At 31.9% G+C, this 18,004-nt stretch overlaps 1 protein-coding gene across 1 annotated transcript; it reads left to right on the top strand.

Annotated features, from left to right (window-relative positions):
- The first annotated feature begins 406 nt into the window (after positions 1-406).
- On the top strand, positions 407-4,556 carry LOC139484436 (uncharacterized). Its single transcript, XM_071268168.1, has 2 exons — positions 407-4,094; positions 4,207-4,556. Exons 1-2 carry the CDS (start codon positions 407-409, stop codon positions 4,554-4,556), a joined length of 4,038 nt encoding a protein of 1,345 aa, XP_071124269.1.
- Positions 4,557-18,004: the final 13,448 nt, after the last annotated feature.

Raw genomic sequence — 18,004 nt, 5'->3', positions numbered from 1 at the left:
CTGTTAGAAGAATCATATGTGCAAATGAAACCGAAAGATTTCTTTAATTCTAAACAATCAACAAACCGCAGACTAAAAGATAAATTGAAGAAAAATATGAAAGTCAGTTTAAAACCCATAAAAAATAAAAAAACAAGCGTCAGCAAACAAAAATGGTTGACATTCCACATATGACTGAATACATTCTAGAATGTAAAACATTTTGAGTGAGAAAAACAGACACATGTGTTTTCCATTAATAGTTAATGACTGCTGAAAAAACATCACATGGGGTTCATCTTTATGAGGCATGGGAAATAACAGAATCATAAACTCTCATGGATTATAAACATTCTTTAAATACTATAGAAATGTTACTAGAGATGGTATTTAACCCAACATATCCACCACACACGAACACACCACGATGGATCCATCTGCAGATAGGTTCTTGGAATGGTTGCTCGAAAAATATCCAGAAAGCGATGAGAGAATGACATCCGAATTACAAACTTTAAAGAGGAAATTGAAAGAGTTTAACGAGTCTGATGATGATGAATTAGTACAAGAACTAGAGAGGGTAGAAGACAAGAAACCAAAATTGGAATATTCTTGCGATATTTGTGGTCAACAGTTTCGTCAAAAATACAACAAAAATCAACACATGAAATCCCATTTTGCAACTTTTGTTTGTGGAAAATGTGGAAAGTCATTTTCACGTGATAATACTCGAAAGACGCATGAAAAAAAATGTATGAAACATCCAACATCAAATTATAACACCAAGTTTGTATGTAAACATTGTGGGTTACCGTTTGAAACTTATGAGTTACTTTTTCAACACGTGGTCGACAATCATCCGTTGAATGGACAACAAGGGGGAGAAGCTAAAATTGTTAGAAAAAATGATGATGAACAAGGAAATGGCCAAAACAGCACTAAAATCAAAGTAAACAAATTTGCTCGTTACGTTAGGAAAGGTGCAATCAATGACAATGTTAATCAAACAATCATCTTTCCAGAAAGAGAAGAAAAATACGATATATTAGGATTTTTTGCTGAAACAAAGATTGAAGTGCAACACGAGTTAAAGGTCAGACGAGAAAAGATTCGGGATATCAAATGGTATTTGAATGTGAGAGTTGAAATGGAGAGGAACATCGATGACGGAAGAAAAGAAAAAGTTACACCTCATTTTCGAAGTAAAGCTTATACCTCTTTAGAAAACGATGACGACGAACATAACTTAAATGATGCTTTTCAGAAGATGAATGCCTCGTTAGAAGAATTCATTCACAAAGGATCGAATTGGGTTGTGAAAAAAATTATATGTTTAGAGGTCAATAGCCTGAAATACTCACCTATTGCTGGTTCCAGCTACGTGGAGCTACCCAACAAATTTAGGCTTTCACATTCAGTCATCAACATCAACAACATAGATCAAAAGTGTTTTCTGTGGAGTGTACTTGCAGCTCTTCACCCCGTACAAGACCATCCTAATAATGTTTCAAATTACAAGAAATACGAACATTCTTTAAACTTGTCTGGAATCGACTTTCCCGTTTCGCTTTCTCACGTTGGAAAATTCGAAAAACAAAACAATTTATCCATCAACGTGTTTGGATGTGAAGAGGGTAAAGTATTTCCACTATACCTCACAAAGATGAACAACGGTTTGACAGAAATTAATTTATTATACCTAACCACTGAAAACAATTCTCACTATTGTTTGATAAAAAATTTAAATCGTTTCTTAGGACACACACATAAAGCAAAGAGGCAGTATTTTTACTGCCATCGCTGCTTACATGGATTTACAAGTCGAGTCTTGTTGGACAAACATCGACCATACTGCGATCGATTTGATTTCCAAAAAGTAGAATTTCCCAAAGAAGGAGAGAATATTTTAGAATTTAGGGATTTCCACAAAAGTATGCGAGTTGGATTTACAATCTATGCTGATTTCGAAGCTCTAGCTCGAAAAATTGATACCTGTTTACCCAATCCAAACACATCGTCAACAACTCATCAAACAAAATTCGACGCTTGTGGATATGCATATCAAGTTATATGTACGAACAACAATTACACAAAACCCCCTGTCGTTTTTAGAGGTGATAATGCAGTAGAACACTTTTTCGAAAGCATGTTTAAGGAAGAAGAGTACATTCAGAGCATCTATGGTGATATTGAACCACTAATTATGACTGATGAGACGGAAAATCTATTTAAAAAGGCCGCCAATTGTTATATGTGTAACCGCATGTTTACTGATAACTTTATCAAAGTGAGAGACCATTCACACATTGGTGTCTCTGGTGATAAAAATTCAACCAACTATAGCAACTATCGAGGAGCAGCCTGTCAGTCCTGCAATCTGAATTTACAGAATCCTACATTCATCCCAATATTGTTCCATAACTTCAAAGGATTTGACTCTCATTTATTGGTAGAGGCTGCGGGTAAATACAAAGACCGGAAAATCGTGTGTATTCCCAACAACATGGAAAAGTACATTTCGTTTTCTGTAGGGAAGTTGAGATTTCTTGATTCATATCAATTTATGTCTGAAAGTCTGGAGAGATTGGTTGGAAATTTAGCCGTAGATGGACTGACACATTTTCATCAGTTCCGAAAAGTATTTCCATCGGAGGATGTCGCAAAACTACTACTAAGGAAAAATGTCTACTGCTACGACTACGTTGACAGTCATGACAAATTTGAGGAGGTTACTTTACCATCAAAAGAGGCCTTTTACAATTCCATCAAACTACAACACATCTCTGATGAGGATTACTTGCATGCCCAAACTGTGTGGACAACCTTAAATATGAAAACGTTGGGTGAATATCATGATCTTTACCTGTTAACAGACGTTTTGCTGTTAATCGATGTTTTTGAAAGATTCAGAACTATGACTCTGGAATATTATGGACTTGACGCCTGTCATTTTTACACGGCACCTGGACTCGCTTGGCAAGCAGCCTTGAAAATGAGTAAGATAAGTTTGGAACTTTTAACATCTCCAGACATGTACAATTTCTTCGAACTAGGGTGTCGAGGGGGAATTAGCATGATAACCCAAAAACATGCTAGGGCTAATAACAAGTATGTCGAAGGATACGATCCTACTAGTCCTAGCTCTTATCTAATGTATTATGATGCAAATAATTTATATGGTTGGGCTATGTCCCAACCGCTTCCTTCTGGATTGATGAGGTGGCTAGACGAGGATGAAATCAAATACTTCGACTTACACAGGCTATCAGTCGATAGTGATAAGGGATATATGTTGGAGGTTGACTTGGAATATCCTAAAGAACTACATGAAAGTCACAATTCCTATCCACTAGCTCCCTCACATAAAACTGTTGATGACGATGAACTTTCTCCATACAGTAAAGGGTTATACAACGATTTATATGATGGACAAAGAAAACGACCTAAAACCAAAAAACTGATACCAACACTCGAAAATAAGATCAACTATATAGTTCATTACAGAAATCTTCAACTGTATACCGAATTGGGAATGAAAATCACAAAAGTACATCGTATAATGGAATTCCATCAGTCTCCTTGGCTAGCCAAATACATTTCGTTCAACACCAGGAAAAGACAGCTATCCAAGAGCGATTTCGAGAAGAATTTCTTTAAACTGATGTGTAACTCTGTATTTGGTAAAACCATGGAAAATTTGAGAAATAGGGTTGACATTAAACTAATTCACAACGAAGACTCGCTCAGGACATATACTTGCAGACCATCATTTGAACGATTTCAAATTTTTAACGAGGATTTGGTTGGTGTTGAAAATAAAAAGACAAGCTTACTCCTGAATAAACCAGTTTATGTTGGGGCAGCTATTTTAGAATTATCTAAAATCGTCATGTATGACTTTCACTACAAGGTCATGAAACCAAAATATGGTGACAATCTCCATCTTTTATTTACTGATACAGACTCTTTGATGTATGAAATTTTCACAAAGGACATCTATGAAGACATGATGGAATTTCATGACTATTTCGATACCTCGGGATATGATTCAAAGCATCCACTCTACTCATCTGTCAACAAAAAAGTTGTCGGGAAAATGAAAGACGAATTATCGGGTAAGTTATTTTTCTCATTTATGATACTTCTGCGCTAGAAATGTATGAATTTCATAAACATTTTATCGCTTTTTTGTTGTTTTGAATTAATCAATTTCAATTTGTTTTTCAGGTGTTCCAATCAAAGAATTTATTGGTTTGAGACCCAAGATGTATTCTTTGGTTTATGACGTAGGAGATGACTGTAGAGAAAAGAGAACGGCTAAAGGAATTGCTAAATGTGCTGTCGAGAAGCAAATTCGTCACTTACATTATAAGCAGTGCTTGTTTCACAACCGAATGACTTTAAATGATATGAATTTGATTCGTAGTGACAATCATATTTTGTTTATAAACAAAGTTCGAAAAACTGGACTGTGCAATTTCGATGACAAACGTTTTTGGAAAAATTTAGTACAAAGTTATGCTTATGGACATTATAAAATTCCATTTGTACAAAAGTGTTGTAATGTGTACTGTTGATATGTATGAAAATAATAAACTATATATATATATTGAATTTGGTTTATTTTTACTATAATGAACTACTGTGAAACGAACTATCAAATAGTCAATAAAATGTCACATTAATTGGTTGAAAAATTCCATGGGATCGAAGTTTTCTTCCCCTTTTGGTTTTTTGCTAGGTAGTCCACAACGTGGTAACGTGCTGGGTCTCTTGTTGTTAGACGATCCAAGGACTCTAATGGGTTGTGCAGCATAAGGAGGTGGCGGTGGCATAAGCTCTTGAAGGGTTGGTTGTTGGGGTTGTTGTATTTGAAGTGGCTGAGGCTGTTGGGTTTGAAGTTGTTGCGGCTGTTGTTCCTTAAAAAAAATTTGGTTGCAATTACTCAAAATGTGAGGGTGTTTGAATGGTTCTATAAATGCAAACACAAATAAAAAGTAACACAACAATTAACCTAAGAAAAAACAACACCGATCGATTTAATTAATAAAAAAACTTACCTCAAATTGTTTGAAAAGCTGCTCCAAGCCTTCCTTCATATTGGTCAACTCCAAAAACTCGTCCCAACCAAGAGAACATCTTCCTGGATTCCTCGGATTATTGTTATATAAGTTCACATAGTAAAAGTCATTCACCTTTGTTAAGACTACCGCCATGTGACGTCCAAAATTGGTGCGCATCTCCATGTTTCCCCTGATACTTTGTTTTTTGGTAAAAGCGTAACTTTCCATAATTATAAAACGTTTATTTTATGAAGACTGTACGACAAATTATATCAGAATGATGTTGGAATAGGAGATCCACTTATTTATAATACCGAGTGAGTGCTATAATGAGTGGGTGTTAGACACTCCTCTTGTGTGAGATAGACATCCATTGGGTGAAAAGTCTGTACAACTGCAGTAAAGCGATCGAGAAAAACACCCCTCTCATTATTCAACCAATGAAAAATCTCTCTGTTTAGTCTCTTTCAAGTTTGTTGACTCAACTTTCTCACATTTGTTTGTTTTGCTTACCCACAGATGGTTAAGTATGTTTTTCAGTGACAGATGTTTGGTTAATTACCACACTTCAACTTCAAAACCATAATTTACTAAAGAAGTCGTGCTGATGGGAAACACTGCATTAGCAAACTCTCATGTGGTTGATCAAATGTTCTCACACCATGCTATTAAGCCGAATACAGTACATGAAAGGAAGTCATGGTGGTGGGAAAATAAACGATTGAAAAAGAACGAGTTAAACATGTGTTGTTTTGATTTGCTCCTGCATGTTGAACTTATCTACGCTTCAGCGTCAAACATAATTAAAATTATCAAAAATCACAAAACTCGTTGAGTATGCAATACTTCCAGTTTTCTATTATAAAACATTGATCGTCATATTTATTTTTCAGCTTTGTCAAATTTTCCTTGCTTGTTTTTATCAAGAATAAATAAACGTCTGAAGTTTTGTCTATAAATGCAAAGTAATAGTGCATTTGTAATAAATTCATCCTGTCTTCACTCCGACCCGAACTGAAGAATTGGAATTGTGTAAAATTCTGCTTGCTTATGTCTAGTATCAAGGGGGTATAAAAATGAATTTCTAAGTGTTTAGTCTTAAGAATACATCTTCTTTCTCTTTAAAGTAAAGCATATACAGTAGGGGGCATTTCCAATGTAAAAACTCTCAATTACGGCTTACTCATAAAACTTATAAACCTCCATTTTAGAATACCTGCTTATATGTCATTTTTGGGTTTGTATTATTGATTAACTTTGTTTGTTGGTTGTGATTTAAAAATCGTACAAAACCACAAATAATGCAATGACTGCAAACTATCGGTACTATCAGTGCTTTGATTTTATAAATATCTATTTATAGTGAGTTCATTATCTAGAACAATACTGTCAAAGAACACATCGATAGATTTTGTGAGTTTTATGTATGTTTTTATTATACTTTATACGATTCTATTCGTTTGTATTAATTTCTATTATTTGTACAAGGGAAATAACTAAGTCAATCATAAATACAATTTGATGCATGAATAACAAGAGTTATCGCTCTCTAAACAGATAAAATTATCAAACGTTGAAAATAATGAAGTGTGATAAAAACAAGTCCTGAAAGTGGGTTTAAATAGGTTGAACTTTAATAACGCTTTATCAAAATAATTAAAGCTTGCACGAAACGTTGAAACTACTGAAATAGATAGAAGCTGCTTATTGAAATATTAATTCACTATTATATGGGAGGTAACTCTACGCAACAAAACACATTCGGAACTTTGACGCGTATAGAAAAGTCTAAAGTTTTGCTAATGTTTTCGCGCCACATATAGTAATCGTCAAGAAAATGGAAAAGGTTAAAAGTGTTTTATTGTGTTTGGTATCTTTGATGTCTTTGGTATATTGTGATGTACTTGACATAAAGAATGTGTGCAAGTTGGAACAATCTTTTGATTTTATTCCTAAGAGTTATTCGTGCACATTTGTTAGAGGGAACGTGTATGTTTACCAAGGCAAACCCTCGATTGAAACAATATATTTTGACACATTTAATGCCGATTCTACATTGATTATTTTGGGAGTTAAAACAATTGTGATAAAGCGTGGTTCTATGGATACATGCCATCAACTTGTGACTAGAAATCCTGAAGCTAGTATCATCATAAACGAACAAAATTGTGAAAATGTAAGTTTAAATTATAGGTTTTGTTGTGTTTGTTTTCATAACTAGCTATCCTCATAGTCAGTTTGCATGTGTGGATGTTAAACATTCGAAAGTCTCTTATAGCATATTCAAACTAAAAAATACACATGTGTTTCCAGGTCAACATGATCTAGTTCTCAACAAGCAATTCTCCCCAACTCCCTTTTATCCACTTAAAATGTTGAGGATCAGTAAAAAACACATTAGAACATGTTAGAAACAGTCCGGTGGTAGGAAACAGGCATTTCGGAAGGCTGTACAGCGACCTATAGTTGTTAATGTTTGTGTCATTTGGTCTTTTGTGGGTAGTTGTCTCATTGACAATCATACCACATCTTCTTTTTTATAATTTTGAGGTCTTTTATAGCTGATTTTGAGGTATGGGCCTTGCTCATTGTTGAAGGTCGTACAGTGATCTATATTTGGTCTCTTGTGGAGAGTTGTCTCATTGAAAATCATACCGCATCTCCTTTTATATATTATTTTATTTAGTCTAATGAGCATCCACTTTCAAATTGATACATGTACATGTACATGTATATAGTAAATTTTTCGAATCAAGTTTGCTCAAAATTCAATCATTCCTATACATTTGTATTTGGACAAGTTGCTGTCTCTAGTTAACCTAGATATCTTTGATAACTTATATTTGCACAATATTCTTCTATTGCACGTACATGTATTTTCATCTTGATTAGGGCTTAATATTCAATATTAATGTGGACACAATGACACTTGAGTTTAACAATCAACAAGACAATTCTATATTATTCATTGATTTTGATACATTTTATTTATTTGAGACATCAAAGTACATTTATCTGACACAAGTTATTTCTACATGTTCTACTTATTATTATAAATGTATGTATTAACCTTCATCATTTCAGTCATTTAGCCAAAAACAAATCTAAACATGTATTACATTTTATATTTTCAGTTAAAAATGATTAATCCAGAGACCATATGTTTATCATGTACATGTTGTATACAAATTATAATGTGTGCAATGTCAAAATGGTTTTGAGAATTAAACCAAATTACTTAGAGTAATAAAAGAAATTTGTTAAATGCTATATATGTTCATAATTTTAGGCAGAGAAAACAGTCCGCACATCTAAATCAACAACTGTTTCACTATCCACGCCTACAACAAGTTCTATGATGAGTGTGACTGCTGCACTAACCAGTTCCACAGTTACTACACAAACCAGTTTGACAGCTAGTACTACACAAGCCAGTTCTACAGCTACTACACAAGCCAGTTCCACAGTTACTGCACCTGTAATTATAGTAAAATTTATGAGTATAAATAAACAATGTGATTGTAATGATTATCACTATTTAATTTATCATGTCAATTAGAGAATATTGTAGATGTTATAATTTCATTAAACATTTAGTATTAAAGAAATAAGGCCATAATAAATAATAGGTTTGTTTGCCCAAACTCTACCTACCCAGAAAAAAGCTGCCTACTCAAATAGTTTTATTGTCCTCATTTGAAGAAGGTTTTTTTTATCCAATAGGCATGAAGACTAATTATATATAATAAACATCTGATACTTAAACTATTCATATTTACAACTTCAAGTTTGTATGTACAATAGATGAAAAGTCTTTATTTTTAAAAGTAAAAAAAAAATATATAGATGTAATATATTTTTACTAAATGAAGAAAAAAAAAATACCTCATTTTTTGTATCACTCTCATCATCTGTCTCCTTGTCACTGATTTCAAAATCAGACAAAGGTGGACTTGCTGTACTATTTTCCTCCTGATTCCATGCCCATGGAGGTTGGGCCATCAAAACCTCTGTCATGCTGTGTCTGTTAAATTAATTTACAAAACATTTAATTTTAGGTTAAAGAAAGTGATGGGAACTCTACAGTTGCATGGATTATCAGCTTTGTCCTTTCTTCTGTTGGTAAGCATGCTTCATAAATACATATATATCTCAGAATATTTTGATATTTTTAACTTACAGTTTGTTTCAATTTGTTTTGTTAACCATACATGTAGTTGTAAATGACAGCCGTGACTATTGAGTTTGTGCTTAACCTTCAGTTTATTGAATAATTTCTAATCATTGATAACAGTTGAATTTTCTATTGCATAGGATCAATTGGCTGTAGCTTTGCTTATGTAATAATGAAGATAAGAAAAAGAAGGAACAGACAACGGAAATTAAAATTTCATAGACAAAAATCAATCTCAGAGAGAATGAGAGAAAGAAGGGGGCAACAAACACTTGAAGAGGACACTGTTTAGATTTAAAATGAAAAATTGTTTGTTTGTGGTTACCAACCCACTTAAAACGTGACAACTCTTTTTTCTGTTTCCCTTTTGTAAACATATTTTTTGGGATGTTTTTTTTTTTTTGCATTTTTTTTCATAACTGGATTTATATTAAACTATGCAACAATATATATATATATATATAAAAAAAACTAAAACAAAAAAAACATTTCAAGCAAAATATGATATGCACAAATAATAAATATTCTTAAATACATGTATCACCATTTTGAACAAGATTTTTTTATTCTACCTACCAACCCATCATATGTTGATGACTGAGCAACCGCAAACAAAGATATTTCAGGTTTGGTCTTAAAACAAACTGAAAGTAATCTTTACTGATAGATGATTTGTTACATTTTTGTTTGTTTTAGATGTAGTTAAAGTGTCGGCAGGTGCTTTTTTAGCTGTAGTTGGTGTTCTGATAAAGTTTCGTCGAGATTTGATAGACTTAATGAACGATGATCATCTGAATGTTCAACAGAGGCAACAAATTAATGTTCCCATACCACAAAATATTCCTATCCCTATTCCTCAACGACCTCAAAGAATAAGGAATACACCTGATCGCTATGGACAATGGAAAATGTAAAAAAAAAAATTGTATTTAACTACATACCTGTTGTTGATGATATCTGCCACCATTACATAAATAACATTATCTTCCAGGTCTCCATCCCTTCCATTCACTTTTTTTGCAATTAATTTTAAACCCATTAGATATTTAATGTCTTTAAAATATAATAAATGCAGTCCACTACTAATGTCTGTATGTAGCAGCGTATGATATGTTGCCACTAATTCTTTAGCAAAACTGCTATTATCCTGCAAAACATGGTTCACTTGCGCCATTTCTAACATTGCAAACCTATCTTCCACACAGTATTTGCATGGCATTTGTCTCGGATCGAACATTTCTATGCTGGGCATTTTGCTAATTTCATAGTTGATTGAGTTGATAAATTCCATAATGATTTGATAAAAGCGAGACAATTTTTTGTAATGTTGAAAGTTCGTTTCAGTAATGTTGAAATTTATGTATACATATATATATATATCCATTTGGTAATAGAAAGGTTAAGAAGTCAACCTTTTCTTAACTAAATTTCATTGGATTATTTTGCAATGGGGGTGTGTTTAAAATGTGAATGAAGTAAGGCAGCAAGGCAATATGAAAAAAAAAAATGAATGATAACTAATTCTAATCAACTTTCACATTTATTTTAACAAGTAATGTTCAAGGTTTCTATGTTTATTTTCAATCATATATTAATTTTAAATATATAGGGTTACTGACTGTTGTACCTCTATTTGGTTTTACAAATCATTTTGATGCTATGTACATCTTTACATGTACACATGTGTTTTCTTGTTTATGATCTTATTAATTATGTATATATCTGTGATTTTTATTGTAGTGGTTAGATTATTTTTACATTTGTTTTTAACGACATTCAACTTTTAGCTAACATTGTTAGTGCTGAAATTTACATGATAATAGCAGTACTTTCTTTTTTGTTAGACTGAGATAAACTTTATTACAGGTCATTTCTATTCAGAATTTCATACTCATATTATTGTTACTAAGACATATTAAAAATTTTCCTTTGTTTCACTTTTAAAAACAAAAACCTGAATCTTCCTAAAACTTTTTTTTTCCATGTTCATACATTCTATATTCATGATATTATTCCAGGTATATTTTTCTCGTTTAATAATTTTGCAAGTTTTACCTTTATCATATTTACATTTCAAAACTTTTTAATGGTGTTGATTTTATACAAACATACTCTTTTAAATGTTTAAGTTATAATAAACTATTATACATTGTCGTTTTTTTTTTTTTTTTTCTTGTTGAAAGTTTTTTGCATTATAGTATTAATTATGTATATCTGTGATTTTTGTTGTGATTGTTTTCATTCAACTTTCATCTCCACTACCTCAAACTTTTATATATATATAGTACCAACATACACTCATAACTAGTCATTTATTTCTTTGCATATTACAAGCACTACTGATGAGAATTAAATGTTTGAAACATAATTTCTAGTGCATTAATGTGTGTCCTCATTTTTATTGTCATTACTCGTTGTATTGATAAAAGTTAATAACTAGTCATTCATTGTTTGAATATTTGATTTCCTTACATTATTTTTCTAAAATTAAATCTTAGTAAGTATGGTTTCCTACACTGGTCAATTACTGGTTTTTGTTGAATGATTTCGTATTTTGAATCATTGTAAATTTTTGATTTTTTTTTAATTTTCATTCCAATTTTTTCCTGTTCAAAACTCTTAAATATTTTGAAAACAATAGTGTTCACTGAAAATGACATTCCAAAGTTTCTTTATTCAAGTTATCATTCAGGTCAATTGTTGTCATTAAAATTTAAATGTTCATCCCTTTTCTTTTTTTTCCATCTTCAAAATTTTTTATTTAAATTTTGTGCTCATTTTATATGAAATTATACCTTTACATGTTTTAGATATCAAAATACTGTTTGTTAAAAATTTACATTATTTTTATTGAATGAAAATAAAAATTGTTATGAAAATGTCTTCATTTATTTCACAGGCTGTCTTTGAGGTTAATCACCTCATAATGAATATTTCACATGTTTTGATGTTTGGTATGTTGTAAGAGGTTAATGCTTATGCACCTGCTGAGTCAATTACCTACTTTTAATTACATAGATTTTCTAACCTGTTGTTTTGTTTAAAGTGGCATATGGTGCAACATGTATATGTTCTTTGAAAAGAGAAGTCATCAAAAACATAATTTCATTTACATCCGTTTCAAAATGAACTTTTATTACTACAGGTGCCATCAGAACTGAAAATCCTGGGAAAACTTGTATGTTTCTTTGTCCTCGCAGACATTTGGAAAGATTATTATTCTAAATCAAAGTGTTTTCTGCAAACACGACAAAAAAAAATCCTGAGAAAAAGGTTGAAATTTAGGTATCCAGTAACTGTTATCAGACATCTTGTATATTTGACCTTAACAAAATAGTCACCCTCAGTCAGGAATCTAATAGAAATCTATGGAAAGAAATGAATCACAGACAAAACTTTTACTTTTATTCAATATTTTTATGAAGTGTCACATTTAATGCATTATCTATGGACTTGTCTATAGCATTCTGAAGTCTCTCCAGATAGTTCCATTGGTTTAAGTTCAAATACAGTCCAATTGAAGTAGCTTGTCCTCTGTGAAACCTTCTTATGTCCAGTATAACTGATTCTTGATACCTGCACACTCTCACATATAGTTCATTGTCTGGTAGCTCAAATAACTGAATGCAATGAGTGTCATTCCAGGGAAAGTCTGACTTATCTAATAGCTGTATACATTCTGTTTTGTTGTATCCTTTATCAATTTTATATAAAGAACTAGTCAAAACCAGTGTCGTACATATCAGGGATAACATGATGCAGATTCCAGTAATTTTTATTATGCCTAGATGGAAATCGTAGTTGCGATATATTGAACTCAGACTGGATCTAATGCTTGCATACTGACTTGATGAGTTATCAGAAAGCATGTTAACTGTTGTGTGGTTGTTGAAATATATGACATAGTTCGACACAGTTACCCTTTTTTAAGCAATTCTATCAGAACGTCTCCATGACAGGGGGCTGGGTGACACCAACAACCTAGATTTTTACCTCTAAGTTCACACAATGATTCAGACAATGTCTTGCCATTATAGACCGTGGTATCAGTAGATATGTATTTCCTATATAACTGGATACATTTCTTGCGTCCATATGTCTTTACCTGGAAAGGATTCTGCCATTTACTGCCTTCAACATAAGATGGCATACCTCTACCTATATACACATTATTTGAATTGGACATCCAATGCTGCAAGTCTCTATATCCTAACTGATTCAATATTGACTTCTTTACACACACCAATGTTGCCATTTAAAATATATGGAAACTGCGCTTAATGATATAACATATCACTGAAACATTTTCAACCTATAACATTCCTTACATACTGAATGACGTCACACATTCCTAACCTACAACATTCCTTACATACTGAAGAAAGTCACACATTCCGAACCTATAACATTCCTTACATACTGAATGACGTCACACATTCCAGACATTGCAATATATTGCAAGAAAACCCCCTAGAACCCCCAATACAACACTACTTCCAACGACACATATAACTATCATTTCATCAGGATTATTACAATAATACAAAACATGTATTTCACAATCAATATAAATCTCTTCACTACGACATAATGATTCACTACCACATTTAAATGAATAACAATTACTGTAGTTCAAAAAATGGGATATAAACAGTAGTTTAAAAAATAGAACTCGGAAAATAGACTAAAGTATCTATACCCGTTTAATTTTCAGTCCAACCAGAGCAATGTCTTAAAACGTTTTTCAATATCATTGACCAGTTCAAGACCCAAAACTAAAATATGCGATAATACAAAATTCTATTTCAGAGTAATGCAGGAACAGTTCCGTAGATTGACGACCGTTACTCCATAACCATCTGTCTAAATATCGCTATCAAAATGAACTCTATCTCTTTATAAACCCGAAATCATAAAATATCAAGCTGTGTACAATTCCCTCTATTTATTCTGGAACGGAACATAAATTTGATATTTTAGAAATGTTTGACTACAAGACCGAAAAGAAATATATCAAATGTGAAGAAATAGATATTTAAGTCAAACATAAAAAAAAAAAAAAATGAAATTTAAAGTACAGCTTACCAGTACGAAAGTGTTCCACAATCTAAAAAAATACTGCCCTGACGAGGTTTAAATATCCAAGTATGAGCCTCAAGCACGAGAAAAACGATCCCCGCGAAAAAGTGACCGGACAAGTATAGTCATATATAATATCTAAAAATAGAAAAAGGGGAATTTACGATGACCCATTAACGTTACAGTATTACTAGATTTATTTCACTTGACTGGGCGGAGTTTAAGAAGTTCGCTCATTGAAGACCAGTCCATCTATAGATAGGAGTTTTGGGATAAGCTCATCAATGAAGTGTCCAAATATTCGTCCCATATCAAACACTCAGTTCTTTTGTATATGTGTTTTTTTTGTGACACTGATTAGTGATTATAATTCAATAATAATTAAAAACCAATTGTTCAGAGAACAATTGAAGGTCTTTCCACAAGTATAAGATCTATTTTGACATTGAAATATGAAAAATCAGTTTAAAATGTTAGTTCCTATAGCTTTATGATGTATTAATATCAATTTAAAGCAAAGGTCAAAATCTAGGACGTCCTATTAACCTATGACCTTGACCTCAATTTCAAGGTCACAAACCAAGGATCTTGAATCAAAAGACCCTAGGTCTTTAATATGTTTGGTTAAACATGTTAAAGAGTAATATCCCTTTACGGGTAAACCTAAATATAAGATGGGCAAAAACTCCCATTTATTGTTGGCGCACCCTTTCACCCAAAATATACAAGTAAGGACATGTCGCAACTAACAATTTATGAAAAATTATTTGTCGATATGTCATACGGTATTTGAAAATCAGTGCAAATAAGCAAAAATCAAAATTTAGAACATGACCTGGACCTTTGACCTTGATCTCATTTTCATTTTTTTTGGACCAAGGACCTCAAATCTGAAGACCCTAGGTCTCTATGACTTATGGTTTACCAGTTAGAAATGCATAATACTTATATCATTTACATAAGGGGAATTAACTCTCATATGGAGTCTCTGGAAAGCTTCGGTCCAAATGAATTGCCTAATCCTGAAGATGTAACGAGCAATTTGTTAAAATAAATTTGTCGTAATCTTTTACGGTTGTGAAGGAGTAGTGGCCACAAGAAAAACAGTGTTTGGGGAGATAACTCTTACAACGTAAAGTATTTTGTTACGCGGTTGAAAATTTTTAAAGCGTATAAACTATACGATATCATATTCCAAATATCTAAGCGACATCTTTTGAAACATCAATAATACGCAAGAAAAAATTTAGGCGGAAGAATAAAAAAATAAATAATAATAATAATAATAATCAGAACAAAGCAATAGGTCTTTCCACGGAAAGGTGGAAAGACCTAATTATAACGGCAATCATCCTTATCACACACATCTTCAAAAAGACTGTCCTTATGCAAAATAAAACATGAGCTCCGCCCGATCAGTTGAAATAACATTGGTAATAATCATGTAATCGATCATTGATTAATACAAGAGGGTCATGAAAGGGGTTTACAGAATAGAACTCAAGAAAAGAAAAGGGGACTAGGTGTAGAATAAAGTTCCCGAATATAAAGAATAAACAACGACATATAGAATAGAGAATAATGAGGTGTAAAAATATAAAGAATTGAGAATAATGGGCAAAGCTAATAAGAAATAGCAAATGGTATTAAAATTAAAGAGTAGATACGAAGAACTTCTATCCAGACCTTCATGCAATACCAGAAACAGAAATAGAAAAAGTAATCAAAATACATACAGCATGCTGTGTTAATATGTTTTGTTTACAATTTTTTAATGGCTTAAAGCAACAAATCGATCAATTATTGGGCATAATCTACCTCGCCGCTCAACCGATCAAACATTTGTAGTCTGAAATTATTTAAAAAAAAAAAAAAACAGCATTGCAAATTTTTATAAAAAAAGCAATATTTATTGATAAAATAACGTAACGAATATGCCTAACTGCAAAGAAAATTCTGATCGGAAAGTCCCTTATCAAATATCAAAATCAAAAGATCATATTCATATGAAACAAGTGGAAAACATTTCTGACATGTGATAGACATTTCCTGTTTATAGAAAACGGTAAATCTATAGGTGTCAACACTGACTTAAAACTTTTTTTTTAACAATTAGTATATTTATAATTATATAAAACATTGTATTTCAGAAATTTCAAAAGTAAAAGAAAACAATTAAAAATATAATAATTATTTTCTTTATTTTTAGTTTTTAGTAATTGCGTTTACTTAAGTGATCTTTTATCATGTTATCATGACGACAGATGCGAAAGGTTACTCTTGTATTAAAAAAACACCAACTTGAATCCAAAACCACTCGCTAGACGGACGACAACCCTGTCCCCTTTTCACGAGTGTGACCTTTTGATTTTGTCATTGCGTTTACCCATGAACGCTGCAATCTACGTCAGTTTGTCTCTTGTCGAAATGTGTCTTATTGCAATCATACCACATATTTCCAAAATAACAGATTATTCAATAGAATTTATTTCTAAATAAGTATCTGTATGACTAATATATATATGTTAAGAAATAGTGAACCGTAATCCAAAACCACTTAAAAAGGATTTCATTACAATGAATATTTTTCTTTTTTATCTTTAGCAAAACATACCAAAAAAAAAAAAGGAAATCGGTTACATCCTTTTTTGGGTGAATTTTACAGACAATTTGCTCATTAATTAAAATTTTTATTAAACTAATCCAAACCCTCTTGTAAGGTGCACCATTTAAACATGTACGACGAGAATCTGATTTATTTAATGTACATTGTACTTTACCTGAATTCGACGAGACGCACTTTGCCTTGCAGATACATGTATCTCGTTCTTGTACTTTACCTGTTAATGAGAAACATGAACATACAACACACACGTTGTAAATATGCACTACAAACTTTTCAATCAGACTTAAATTTGTCATATTCAGTGGTGTTTTCTGCTAGGCCGTAAAATACGATATTAAGATTATTCTTGTGCTAACTTTAGTTTTTTTAATATGATAAATCAAAAGTACAAATAACAACAATGCTAGAATGGATATCTCTAAACTATCAATATTCGTACAACGCAGTGAGAATTGCACAGGTTTTAAATTACATTCCAACCTCAAGTTTACCAATACTGACTTATATTTGGATCAGTAAGCATTGATGGCACTTTGACGATATTGGTTTTTAATACAAGGGAACAAGTATTCCTGTTCTTAAGTTCACATAGTTAGATTGAAAAAAATATTGCGGTAGGAACTTCTGATATATTTCACATGGAATTAAGTTTATATTAAATATTAATGTTCAACTCTCGTTAATCCATTAGAATTTAAAAATAAAACATGAAAAATTCAAATATCCTTGTACAATGATTTCCTAACTATTTAAGGACACAACTAGATTCTGATTAATCCATTTAAACTGTAACGGAAAACAGTATGAGTGACTTATCTGCTTTAGAAAACATTATTGTGTTTCTAAAAAATATATGCATGCAAGGATTAATGACTTATATTATATGAATTCATCATCTGACATTCGAATACAAAAAATAAGTGCGTTTAATCTTCATTCATGTATTTGGTGTTGATGTTATATTTGTTATTCTCGTGGGATTTTGTCTGATGCTCGGTTCGTTTCTGTGTGTGTTACACTGTAGTGTTGTGTCGTTGTTCTCCTCTTGTATTTAATGCATTTCCCTCAGTTTTAGTTTGTTAC

The sequence above is a fragment of the Mytilus edulis genome, chromosome 8 (assembly GCF_963676685.1).
Source record: "Mytilus edulis chromosome 8, xbMytEdul2.2, whole genome shotgun sequence".
Taxonomy (NCBI): domain Eukaryota; kingdom Metazoa; phylum Mollusca; class Bivalvia; order Mytilida; family Mytilidae; genus Mytilus; species Mytilus edulis.
The sequence above is the reverse complement of the archived record's forward strand: the minus strand, read 5'-3'. Positions and strand labels throughout refer to the sequence as shown.

Coding starts and splice junctions, on each gene's coding strand:
- LOC139484436 (XM_071268168.1), top strand. CDS start 407: ATGGATCCATCTGCAGATAGGTTCTTGGAATGGTTGCTCGAAAAATAT. Junction 4,095..4,206: donor AATGAAAGACGAATTATCGG/GTAAGTTATTTT, acceptor TTTGTTTTTCAG/GTGTTCCAATCAAAGAATTT.